Genomic DNA, 13989 nt, shown 5'->3' on the forward strand with positions numbered 1-13989 from the left:
TATCTTTTTATGATAGTAATAAATGTAATAATAGCAACATCATGAAATTTTGCATGTAGCATTCCTTCAGGCGTGTCAAATAAACGAATCGGAAAGGATCACGCTATACGCATACTTTGCGGACATAAGTGGTAAGGCGCGTATTTTTTACATGTTCATGTGACCAGCTGACGGTTTTTCGTCCGTGATACAACCATCTAAAATATACAATCATCTGATACAGAATCAATCGGGAGGCGATGACTGACGATATACGCTCATGGTCCGCGGTCTAAATGTCTCACTCTGGAGAGATTTAGAACAATTATTTCTAGCTGACAGCTGGACACTTTTGCAACAGTTCTGCCTAAGGAGATTCTGTTCCTTGCCTCTACCTTCCATACTTTCATTGAATACTACATTATTTTTTCTTTCAGAGCAATTATTTCCGAAAATATTACTTTTTTTTCCTCGCGTTGTCGTGGTATTTCACCACGGCTCATCCTGAGTCTGGGGTCCGCTTGGCAACTAATCCCTAGAATTGGCGTAGGCACTATAGTTTAGCCGAAAATATTACGTTTATCAGAAAATGGTTGTTGAAAACTCGTATTTATTTCGAAAGACCTGTCCAACGACACCCCACACTATAGGGATAGGGTAGTAACGAAAAAAAAATCCCCATTTTTTTTGTGGGGGAGTCACCCTAAAAAAAAACATTTTTCTAGTTCTTATTTTATGACTTTGTCGGTATAGGTGACTGATTTATATATTCGTGCCTCAGCTTTCCAGCACTATTTAACGACCACGGAGCAAAGCCGCGGACGGATCAGTCAGACGTACAGTCGGACATGGCGAAACAATTAGGATTGCTAATTGACTACGAAACCCTACAAATAGCCCAAATCAGACTGGAAAAACTAGTACGACTCAAAGGAACATTATTGTCTTGCACATCTCGATGGTAGGTACGAGTACTTATCTCATCAATTAAAACAACATTTAATTTAGATATAAATTTATATCAATCATCTTATTTACATGTACACTAAAATAAATACTAGCTTATACGACTTATATCACACAGTGACTGGTTCAGTCTTTTTTGACGGCCTCGACGACGGGACTCGCCTCGGCCTCCGGCACTACGGGGGCCTCTGGGACGACGGGGGCCTCGACCGGCTTCTCGACCTCGACGGGAGCGCTCTTTACCCCGTTGCTGACGATATTATGGTCTGTGGAAAAAGGAAAATTTAAAAATGGTTCTAAAAGAAGGCCCACCAAGATTGGTAATATTTTGCGCAACAAAGTTTAGTGTTATAAAAATATTCTACGCAACAACAACTATATTTTGCGCAACAAAGTTTTGTGTTATAAAAATATTCTACGAGAATTTCAATAGTTCTCATGAGTATTATTTAAGAATAAAATCGTCCAAGATGGTGCCAAGATCATTTTGGACACCTCGTTCGTTTAGCTATATCTATATCTGCTGCTTATTGTACAGTATAGTCTAGTTGTATTATCGTACAACTAGATGAACGAGAAAAAGCCCAATTCGAACGAATATTTCGATATCTATCTATCGATATCCGCGCGTGCATTGCGCTCATAAATTATAACTAAATACCTATAGGTATACTTGTCCGTAGTAGTCCGTACATCGCGAGCGGAATGCACGGGAATATGCTTAATATTGCTTAAATGGCGGTTGAGTTTCATTGGCTACGTTTGTAAACCGATTGAATGCGCAAAACATACACTTTATGTGGGGCCTAATAATTGCTGTGGGATTAATCAACACAAATAAGCCTTTTTAGGACATGGACAGTGGACATAGTGTTAAAGCGACATCATTGCATGTTTCTTTATAACAGGCGTTTTCGCGTTGGTTAAAATTTGCTTCACATCGAGAAAAACAGAGTTTAAAACAAAAATCAATGCTGGTTAAGAGGAAAGGAGACGACCGCTTCGCTATACAAACTTAGTCCCCATTTTGCTTTCTGGATATTGACATTATGGAAAATATTACACTGTTTGATGTACATTTTTTATTGTAAGAGTTAGGAGCTTTTATATTTCTTTCTTTTAAAAGGGGACAATATTATAGTTGTTTGTTGTTTAACTGCGCTTGCTTATATTGATACCCGAGAAAGCGAAAGTTTCCAAACTTGAACCACGACCGTAGCGAGTAGTTTGAAGAATATAATCTCGAGCGTTGCGAGGGTTTCAAGGTACGAGGGTGCAACAAATTTTGCCCTCGAGTGAAACACCAAATTTTTTACCACGCCAAGCTGAAGATAATATTAACTGTAAGATATCAAACAAAATCAAACCAAATTAAATCTAAATGAACGTCAATAAATATTTATCATTGAAAATCATCATTTAAAAGTCAATTCTACCAGTTAACAAAAGGAAATAACTCAAAATTTGCATCAGATTACTTTGCCCACATGTGGATGAAATGCAACTTTCTCATCAGTTTTTGAACAATCAAGACCCTTTTACCAGCTGGTGTGTTAAGTTAATTATTTTGTGGAATTAGTTTTTCTCTCTTAACTCTTATAATAATCAAAAAGCAAAACGCTAACGACCCCTTCGTTTATAGCTCATAGTAATGGTCAATATACATTAAATTGTGTAAAAAAAAAAACATTTTCTATGATGTCAATATCCAAAGAAGACACTGGGGACCACGTTTGTATGGAGAAGAGGCGACCCATATACCTTATTTTGCACATTTTTTATTATATCACTCTGACGGTCTAGCATGAGTTGCGTTCTCGCGCGCGAGTCCATACTTGAAGTCGCGCAAGATGTATGGAGTCGTCTGCGAGAACGCAACTCACGCTAGCAGTGCTGTATAATATAATAGTATATGTATATAATAGTAGTAGTTTGCGATTTTCCGCCGAGAGGGGGCTAAACAATGCCTTTACAAATGTAGGTATTGTTTTGACCCATAAAAGCGTCGTAAACCGAATGACAAGTTTAATACGAACACTTAAAACTAACTGTGGTTGTTTTCTCTTTCGACCGACTTCACTGTAGTGTCTGGCTAAGCTGAAAGTAGCCATTGTTTCCATACATATTTTATTGACTTATACTATGTCATTTCTAAAACCTACATTTCTTCGGCATTTAACATTAAATTTTAACGTTTATAATAATTAGTACGTTACGATAGAAGTGTGAAAAATAGGAAATTGGCAACAAGTATCAATAAATTAAAACACGAGCGGGAGAGAGTTGCGAATTACCTATTCGCACCTGTATTGTACAAATTTAACAGTACATATGGCCGTTAAAATTTTCGACATAGTTACATAATGTGCTAATTATCACACTACTATTATACAATGGGGTAAAGCACCATATGTACGTAGTGTAAAGGTTAGTTATGTATGTTAGATTTGTTTGTATACATATAGGTATGTAAAATGAATTGATAAGTAAAATAAGTGTAGGTATAAGTACATACATGTTTAGAACACTTACTTTTTATTACCCTTAGATATAGTGATTACTTACCAACTGATGAGAACTATATATACTAACTATTCACAAACGTTTAATTTACACTCACAAAACACACAAAAGGTTAGACAAACGACACGTCAAAAACAAAGAGACCAAAAGCTGACACCCTAAAAAGCACAAAACAACAAACAAAGCTAAAACAACAAAATAAATACATAGTTAGCCTTATCTCTTTCACTCTCAAATTATCACGAAGGGCTCTATAAACCTAACGATATCGCATACGATTTTGATAGATTGCGCAATTGATCGGTCTATTGAAGTCGTGCACCTTCGTAGTCGGCAATGACTTTGGCACAGGGCTATAACCGCGAAAATCGAAGTTCGTCAATTGCGGGCATTTTTCTCTGTCACTCTAATTACTTCTTAGTGAGAGTAAAGTCAATTTGCGAATTTCGGTTTTCGCGGTAGACCCACAGTTCTTAAAATTGAGAGTAAAAGAGGGCAGACCCGTGTCCTTTTTCTTATTTGGAACTTCATTATCTTCTTCAAATTAAAACACTGACAACGTCGAACACAGCAACACCGCTGACAATGACACACAAAGCTGCACACTACAGAACCCTATTATTAGGAATAAAAATGGGACTAAGTAATGGTTAGTCTAATTAAAAGTTGCATCGGGGTAAATTCGAAAACGGGAAATTTTGAAAATCACTAATATCACTTCATACTTAGGCAAGACTTACGCTATTGAAACGCTTACCAAGGCATCTATCTTATTTAACCATTGCTATATCAGAAAATGCTTTTAACTTAGTAGACATTTGATATTTTCAAAATTAGCCTGCCTTCGAAGATACCCCAATGAACCTTACTTGTATCGTAAAAATGTGTTTTATTAAATATGTTAACGCGGGTCACTCACGTATGAAGTCGAAAATGCTCGACATGTTTTATTCCGTACAGAGGAGTATACGCGACGTGAGTGACCCGTTTTAACATATTTAATATGTCTGTGTCTCACGGAAGTTTTGTTATTAAAATGTGTTTTTCTAACATATACTTAATCCCATTCTTTATCACGGGCCCTATTCAGATTTACGATTTTTAATCTCGTTTTGATACGACCTTGTGATGCACGCAAAACGCATGCAAGATGATCATCAAACATATCAAAACCAGTTCAAAACCTTAACATCTTGTTAAAGAGTCCAGGTAACGGTCTCGATGTACCTCGATGTTGGTACCCAGCGTGTTGATAGCGCTGTTGACGGCCGTGGAGATGGTGGTCGCGGTCCCGTTGATCGTGGCGCCTATGGACCCTATCAGACCGGTTACGAACGCCTGCCAGGCGGCCACTACGGGTCATAACGGTACGTGTGAGTGAACCTAGTGTCCGATGTTGGGGTATCTAGCTTGTTAACACTTTTATAGCTAACTATGCACAGACTTTAATAGAACAAAGTCAGTTTTTTGACATTAAGACGAAAGGGGACGACCGCTCAAAAACGCTTCTCCATACAAATGTATTCGCCATTTTCCTCTTTGGATATAAACTTATAGAAAATATGTTTACAGTACATATGGTGCTACTTGACCGCCCTAGTGTGGCAACTCGCATTATACGTGCGTATGTCAAAAATTTAAACGACCATATGTAGATATATGTACTGTAAAACGTTGTACGATACACGTGCAAAAAGGTAATTCCTACTTTTGGCACTCGTATCGTAATGTATTTTTACAGTACATATGGTGCTACTTTACCGCACTAGTGCGAAAATTAGCATATTACGTTACAGTGTCGAACATTTAAAGGGCCATATTTACTGTAAAACGCTGTACGATACATGTGCGAATAGGCAATTCGCAACTCGTGTCGATTTAAAACACTCCCTTCGGTCGTGTTTCAATTTATCGCCACTCGTTTCGAATTTCCTATTTTTCGCACTTGTACTATTATGCAAATTGATGCATATTAACGACAGATAGCTATGCTCCTTATTTTAATTATTGTAACATTAGGAGTTATGAGTTTTTAAAATAATATACAAGGTGGCCAAAAAATATATGCATTCCCGATGCCAGGGAGGTTTTGGGATTATACTGAGCAACTTTACTATGGGACTAACCGAATCGCGAAATAATTTTTTACCTTCCCATAGTAAATGGACCAGCTAAAATGTATGAAACAGCCAGAATTTTTTTTCGCGATTTCGGGGTTGGTCCCATAGTAAAAGTTGCTCAGTATAAGCCCAAAACCTCCCTGGCAACGGGAATGCACATATTTTTTGGCCATCGTGTATAGAATTTGTTTTGTTGCTTCAAACTTTTATAACACAATTGAAAACATCAAACAAATGGGTATACCTAGCTATAGTTAATACGAGTATCGGTACATAAAACTTTGTAAACATATGTTCCATAACGTGAGTATCCAGAGAGGAAAATGAGGACTAGGTTTGTATGAAGAATCCGTCAAATATTTTGAAACAATTTTACACAAATCGGACGAATTCAAAGCTCAAGGCTTGTGTTGTGGATATAAATATAGATAGATTAGATAGCAAATGTAAAGTTAGGGACTGTATAATATGTAACATAATCTACTTCTTATTCTTATGGGACTTAACAGTGCAGCATGTATCAACTTAGATTTAGAATCTAAGTAAATACCCATTTGGTCACAAAATGTTCTTTATTATCTTGAGTGAACTAAATATTACGCTCAAGAGACTATTAGCTATATGAGAATTTAATTTGAATATTTAGAGATCGATTATAGTGGTACATACCGTCCGATGGCCTATGTGGCCTGTGTCCGTAGCCATAGTACGGGAAGAACCCCGCCTTCACGTCGCCTTTTAGGGGAAGAACAACATTAGAAAAACTTAAACTGGAAGTTGAAACCCTACGGCAAAAATAGGGCCCGCTGCGCTGAACGGCGAGCCACTAATTTTTGTTTACAGAGACAGCATGCAAAACAACCGCATAAGACGTCATATTCAATATTTCGATGATAAACTGAAATAGTAGTGGCGAAAAACGCCAATCAAAATAACGACAATTCCCAAAGCCTAATTCTTAGGTATAAAATACTGTTGCGTAGTTGTTTATATATGCCTAAATTTTATATGAAGATGTAGTTGGTATGTGAGGAATTGTGAGCTGTGTAAGGTGATATATAGGAAGCCTACCTTCCTCTTCCGTTGTCCCTTCTCTGGGCTTTTCAGGGTTATTGATGGTGTGCTGAATTTTCTGAACGGCGCCAGCGATGCTTTGGGCGATGGGGTTCCTCTGAATGATCTGCTGGATGGGGCCCTGGGAGGCGGGGGCGGGTGCTTCGTCAGGCTTTTTTTGTTGCTGGTCGGCCGGCTTCGCAGGCTCGGCCGGGACGACGTTGCTTCCTTCGATGTTTGTGCTTTGCGCTGGCTGCGTCGGTTTGCTCGGCTCATTGGATTGCGGCTTCGGTTGGATAAAGTTGACAAAGTTCTGTAGTAGGGGCACGTTTTGAATGACTTGTGCGAATGGCCCGGTTTGGCCGGCCGGCTGCTCGTCGCTCTGGGCGCCCTGTGGCCTGCCCTGGAAGATACCTTGGATCTGATTCTGGATCGCTTGGAACACGGTCGGCTTCGACGTGGAGGCGGAGGTCTCGTCGGACTGCAGGCCCGAGGCCCCGGTCGCGTTGCTGCCCTGCCCGATTATATTCTGGAACTGGTTCGTGACGTTACTGAAGCCGTTCGTTACAGAAGTCCAGAAATTCGTCACGAAGCCGGGGAATTGTATCCCGGGGGGCTTGGCGGTGGTTGTGCTGGCGTCATCACGGGTCTCCTTCAGCACGGCCAGATTTCGCACTCCGTTGTTCAAATCTTGAACTCCAGTCTCAAACTTCTCTTCCAGAACTTTCAAACCGGTTTGTACTTTCTTAATTTCCACTTTCTTTTCTGAATCGGCCTTGTCTTGATTCCAATAACTCTGAATAGTAGAGTTCACCTTCTCGATGTTTTCCATAAATGTCTCTTGCAAGTCTTTGATGCTGTCTTTAAGTGAGATTTCCGGTTTGTTATCGAGGAGCCATTCGCCAATACATTCGCTGACATCTTTAAAGCGTTGGTTGAAGGCTTCCTGGGAGTCTTTGATCATCTGTTTGATGGTAGCGACGGGAGCCGAATCATCCTCATAATGCTCCGGATTCTGGGTCTCGTGTTCCTGTCTCTGGGGTTCACCCGGGTGCTTCAGGTCTATTTCGACCCTCTTGACGGTATCTTCACTGTCCTTCACTACAGGTGCGACATCCTCGACTACAACTTTGACGGGTATCGGTTCAGCTTTCTTTAAGAGCTGGTTATCGATGTCCTTAATCGTGTTCGCTTGGTCAATGGGTTCCTCAGGGGCTTTTTGGGCTTCTGTGTCGAGGACGTCTTTGATGGGATCTCCTAGTTTTTTTTCCGGTGTGGCGATGGAGGCGGAGCGCGCGGGCGCGAGCAGCGCGGCGAGGGCGAGTACAAGCACGAGCGGACGCATGGCTGCGGGGCGCGGACTGCCGGCGGCGGCCGGCGACAGGCCTTTATACGACGGCTAACGGTCCCATGTTTACTCGCCAGTCCACAGACCTGTCCCCGTCGTTCCCGCCGCTTACCGAGTGCGAGCGACCATTTGACATCACAAACGGTGACCTCAAGGTTTCTAACAAGTACGAGTAACGTGTGATCTCGTACGTTTGGTCGCTGTTAGACGGTTGATCGCACAGGTCGGCGTGCGATCAGAATGGCAGCCCTTCCATTTGTGTATCCCGTATTGCTGTTGATGCTGTAAATCAGCGTAATCTCGTCAGGTAGTATTTGAATAAATCATTAGCTTTATTGGCTAATTATGTAGATTCCGCGGCTCATATGTAATTAAAAAGGCTATTCCCAAAGGTCATTGTATTCTATGCATCTGTTGAATTCGGCAAACATCAGAAGTCGAATAGTAAAGTGAAAAAAGTGGATAGCTAGGAAGTTGGCTAAAAAAGAAGGATCTTTGGGGACACCATTTAATGGATTAAATGGTATTGGCCGGTCACCTCTCAATCCTACGAATAGTGTAAAATTCTTGAATCACATACAACCAAACTTGAGGCAGGTAAAACCCATGCTGGCGCCATCATACAAATACAAGCCTTTGACAGTTGCCAACCTTATTAAAGGGGTTAACTATACTGTATATTATTTACTCGTAATTATCTTTATTTTTTTCAAAATACCACGCTTGGTCACAGGGGTGTAGGGGGGTCTTCAGTTGTGGTCACGTAGTCAATATCCTCTAGGGAAATCTCGCGCTTTTTTCCCGAGCTTTATTCTACATTTACGCAAATATATATTCTGTTTCCAAAAAAATCCTGTGTGTCTCGGCATATACTACGGGCGGTCACCGAGAGGGGGTTAAACAATTGTGAAAAAATGGTCACATAGTATGGACATGTTCCCTTACACAAACATGGAGCACATCTGGTGCACCGGTAGGTGTATTCATTGTCCATTGACTAATTACACAAACTATGTATATAACAGCCATACTATTAAGTTTACATTTTATATGACCATTGTCAAAACCTACAGCGACGCGCGCTAGGCCTATCCCTTTGAGCTGCGTTTGTCGGAGACGGATATCCGACTTTCGTCTGACCTTGACACGGGCAGAGGTCGCGCATGAATATTCAGCGCAGGCGCAGGGAAAGTTCTTTGTAATCTTCAGGACTGTCTATTATCACTGACTGCCGAGCGGAGTGCTTCATACTACATATTATTTTGTCGTGAGGCATTATTACATTTCTTAGTCGCTCGTCATGACATGTTAATGTCTAGGTTCTGTTTATGCAGCGCTGTTATTAGACTACTACTTGTTTTCTTGGCAACTGGCCAATCGGGTTGTTGACGTTTGTAGAAATTTTACAACTAAATCTAGTTAAATACATAGAAAATGAGGAATTCATAATAATAGATTGGAAACTTAATATATTGGAATCGTAAAAAATACAACACCTCAAAGTTTCAAAATTTAAGTTTTTAACATCCGATTTCTTACATTTTATTTTAAAAAACATTGTAGGTATAGCAAACGGCTTCTATTACATGATGACGTCACGATGTACTTATTGCCATTTTGTTAGGAGCGCTATAAAGTGCGATTGTCAGACTATCATTGACTAAATTACTTCTGTATTGCTTTAAGGCAATACTTAGACATTTGATCCTCAAAACAAACCTGATCGACTGATACCATCAATAAAGATGACTATCCTAATGTACCAACTTGCATCTGAAATTCCCATACAAGATTACTATGGAGAAATTTAGTCAGCCGTAAGTTGATATTTTTTTTGTTGAGATGTTGAGTTTTTAGGGTTCCGTAGCCAAATGGCAAAAAACCATGGTGACCGAAGAGCTGGCGGCTTCCTCGCACAACGTATCAGTATTGCGATACAACGAGGAAATGCCGCCAGCATCCTTGGTACAATGCCTCAAGGGCCTATTTTAGATATAAGCTAGTTATAGTAATCATCTGTATATATCCATTATGTATATTGTTATTGTCAATAAATATTTTCATTGGCAAAAAACGGAACCCTTATAGATTCGTCATGTCCGTCTGTCTGTCCGATTATGTCACAGCCACTTTTTTCCGAAACCATAAGAGCTATACTGTTCAAACTTGGTAAGTAGATGTATTCTACTTACCAAGGAATCCGTCCTACTTAAAATATCACCTTCTAGTAAGAAATTACTTATATGCGGCGACTATAATATAAATATTTTGGAAAATTCAACAGTAAGTTGTAGATTGTTGAATCTTTTCAAATCATGTAATCTCAACCACATGTTTATGGAGCCTACTAGAGTGACTGCCACTAGTGCCACCTGTATAGATAATATTTTCACTGATATTTTTCCTACCGCTAAAAATGTAATCAGCAAGTTAGAATCAGACCACTTAGGCCAATTAATGGTGTTTGAGGCTGTAAGGAAAAATACCTTGCGAAAACAAATAACTTTTGTACCAGTAACCTCTGACCGCGTGGAACGAATGAAACAAAGTTTAATTCAGGCGCTACCCTTTCTGTCTTCCAACATGAGTCCTAATGATATGTATAATTCATTCTTTCACACTTTTATGGAAAATTATAATGCGATATTTACTACAAAATCGGTCATGGTTAGTGATGCATCAGTTTTTAGTGAGTGGGCTACTGCAGAGTTACATCAACGAAGACGTGCATTGTATGCCTTGTATGAGGAACGGCGGTTCAATACGAGTGATGAATTTAAGGAATATGTTAAACAATATTCGAAGAAGTTTAAAATAGATTGCCATATCGCTAAGCGTAATTATTTAAGTCAAACAATAAAAACTAGCTCTGATATAATTAAAACAACGTGGAAAGTAATAAATGTGGAGACTGGTAGATCAAAGCAAAGGATGAAAGATCTTAAACTAAAAATTGATGACAAAATCGTAGATTCCAGTTTAGATGTAGCAACAGAATTTGAAAAATTCTTCACCGAGGTACCAGCTTCCACAACTAAGAACTTAAATTCATCACCCTCGTCTGCCGTTACACTGTTAGAAGAGAATGTCCCAGAATGTACTAGAAACCTTAATTTTGAACATGTGAGTGCCTCAGATATATTAAAGGCGTTTAAATCAATTAATGTAAAAAAAACTAGTGACCTTTGGGGAGTCTCCGTTCATACTGTCAAATCCTTAATAGAAGTTGTAGCGCCTGACCTGGTAGTTATATTTAATAACAGTGTTGACTGCGGTGAGTTTCCTGATCTAATGAAACATAGTAAAGTCACTCCTTTATTTAAATCAGGTAGCACATCCGACCCCACTAACTTTAGACCGATATCAGTGTTACCAACATTCAGCAAAATTTTTGAAAAAATAGTTTTGAGTCAGTTATTGAAACATTTTAACATTAATAATCTAATGCACAACAAACAATTTGGTTTTACACGGGGTCGCTCAACAACCGACGCTGGTGTTGAGCTAATTAAACAGATCTTCGATGCCTGGGAGGAGTCACAGGATGCTTTAGGTATCTTCTGTGACTTATCTAAGGCCTTCGATTGCGTCTGTCATGAAACATTGATCAGGAAACTGCACTATTATGGAGTAAGAGGCTCGGCACTGAATTTAATAAAGTCTTACTTACACGGTAGAATACAAAGGGTTGATGTGAGTGGACAGCGATCACCGGGGTCATTGGTCTCTATGGGTGTACCGCAGGGATCAATATTGGGGCCGTTCCTGTTCCTTATCTACATTAATGACCTGCCTTACCTTGTAAAGACCCACCATGACATAGTATTGTTTGCAGACGATACCTCACTTATTTTCAAAGTCAAACGACAGCAACAAGCTTGCAGTGATGTAAACAATGCTATTTCTAAAGTAGTAAATTGGTTTAATGTTAATAATTTATTGTTAAATGAGAAAAAGACTAAGTGCATTAAGTTTGTTACAAGTCACATAAGGAATGAGCAAACAGGTGTCATTGTCAAGGATGAGGAATTGGAACTAGTAGATAGCACAGTTTTTCTTGGTATAACTTTAGATTCTAAACTACAATGGGGTCCCCATATTGCTAATCTCTCGAATAGACTGAGTTCTGCAGCTTTTGCAGTGAGCAAGATCCGTCAGTTAACAGACGTGAAAACAGCTCGATTAGTTTACTTTAGTTACTTTCATAGCATTATGTCATATGGTATTTTACTATGGGGTAGTGCTTCAGAGATAAATACCATTTTTGTTCTGCAGAAGAGGGCTATTCGTGCAATATATAAAATGTACCATAGAGACACACTTAGAGATAAGTTTAAGGACATTAACATAATGACAGTGCACTGTCAATATATTTATGAGAATATTCTGTATGTACATAAAAACATTGCCAGTTTTAAGAAAAACTGTGAAATACATAATATTAATACTAGAAATAAGCATAAGCTCGCAGTGCCCTTCACTAGGCTCCATAAAATTAAGAAATCATTCATGGGTAATTGTGTAAGATTTTACAATAAACTTCCTAATATTATAACTGAATTGTCTGTTAGTAAATTTAAAAATTATGTAAAACGTAAGCTTATCTCTAAAGCCTATTATAGCACACAAGACTACATGAATGATGAAACACCGTGGGATTAAGTGTGATTGTAAAGAATGAATTATTTATTGTTATGTTATTAATGATGAAATTGATAATTCAATGTATATATATACCGTATTTTTTGACATTTAGATTTTATTCTAGAAAGGTTCTAGACTAGTATTTTTATACAATTTTGATGATTGACGATCTTTTTGTGAAATTCTTATTATTAAGTTTACCATATCTATAATAGTTCAATGTTTTTTTTTAGAACAATAATAACTGCATCAATAAATTGCTCTGATATTTAGATTAAGATGATACTTGTAAAATTTGACGATTTAAAAGTGCTTGTTGCTAGGCCTATTTGAATAAAGAATATTTTGACTTTTGACTTTTGACTTTTATTCTATGAACCGCATTAAGATTTTTACTCAAAAATAGAAAAAAAAAATTTGGGTTCCTCATACTTAGAACTGAAACTCAAAAAATCTTTTTTCATCAAACCCATTCGTGCGCGCATAGTTTGCGCGAGAGACACTTCCAAAGTAAAAAAATGTGTCCCCCCCCTGTAACTTCTAAAATAATAGAATGAAAAATCTGAAAAAAAAAAAACATAATATACATTACAATGCAAACTTCCACCGAAAATTGGTTCGAACGAGATCTAGTAAGTAGTTTTTTTTTAATACGTCATAAAATTAAAAAATAAATATTTTTTTTCATCAAACCCATACGTGTGGGGTATCTATGAATACTTTAGGTTCCTAATATCATTTTTTTTCTAAACTGAATAGTTTGCGCGAGAGACACTTCCAAAGAGAAAAAAATGTGTGCCCCCCCCCCCTCCTGTAACTTCTAAAATAACAGAATGAAAAATCTAAAAAAATATATGACATACATACCATGCAAACTTCCACCGAAAATTGGTTTGAACGTGATCTAGTAAGTAGTTTTTTTTAATACGTCATAAATGGTACGGAACCCTTCATGGGCGAGTCCGACTCGCACTTGGCCGCTTTTTTGCAATAAAGCTATTGCTATTGCTTTTGTTGGGAGAAAACATAAAAAACAAATGTTTCTTTATTACATTGCGTGGTGGAATCATATGAAATTCGGCATGGGTTACAGTTACAGAAATTACCTGAAATTTATTTTCAGTGTTTTGGGGTAATATAAACTTATTTATCGCGCCAATGCATGTACGGGAAAGTACGAGCGAAATGCACGCGCGACTGACATCATTTACCTAGATTTCATTTTGATGTCACAATGTTAATTTGAATTGGCATCATGGTGTAATGAGTTTTATTTTTCAGTTGTGGGCATTAAGGGGCGTTATGGAAAGTTAGCTGCGTTTCTAATAAACGGGTTTATTTAATAAAGCAGATTCA

General features: G+C 38.4%; 2 protein-coding genes across 4 annotated transcripts in view; one reads left to right on the forward strand and one right to left on the reverse strand.

Moving 5' to 3' along the window:
• The window catches only part of LOC133525501 (uncharacterized), a 173550-nt gene that overhangs the window by 70733 nt on the left and 88828 nt on the right, over positions 1 to 13989 (forward strand). The window lies entirely within an intron of this gene.
• LOC133525569 (uncharacterized) lies at positions 978 to 9268 on the reverse strand. 3 transcript variants are annotated; one of them, XM_061861867.1, is made up of 4 exons: positions 6660 to 9268; positions 6258 to 6323; positions 4696 to 4820; positions 978 to 1211 (listed from the first exon to the last, which is right to left on the reverse strand). In XM_061861867.1, the coding sequence occupies exons 1-4, from the start codon at positions 7984 to 7986 to the stop codon at positions 1185 to 1187; spliced, it is 1545 nt and encodes a 514-aa protein (XP_061717851.1). In that variant the 5' UTR covers positions 7987 to 9268; the 3' UTR covers positions 978 to 1184. The 3 variants fall into 3 exon arrangements, with proteins under 3 accessions (XP_061717851.1, XP_061717852.1, XP_061717853.1); XM_061861868.1 differs by lacking the exon at positions 4696 to 4820 and having other exon boundaries at positions 6660 to 9116; XM_061861869.1 differs by lacking the exons at positions 4696 to 4820; positions 6258 to 6323 and having other exon boundaries at positions 6660 to 9091.

This window comes from Cydia pomonella, chromosome 15, assembly GCF_033807575.1.
Source record: "Cydia pomonella isolate Wapato2018A chromosome 15, ilCydPomo1, whole genome shotgun sequence".
NCBI classification, from domain to species: Eukaryota; Metazoa; Arthropoda; class Insecta; order Lepidoptera; family Tortricidae; genus Cydia; species Cydia pomonella.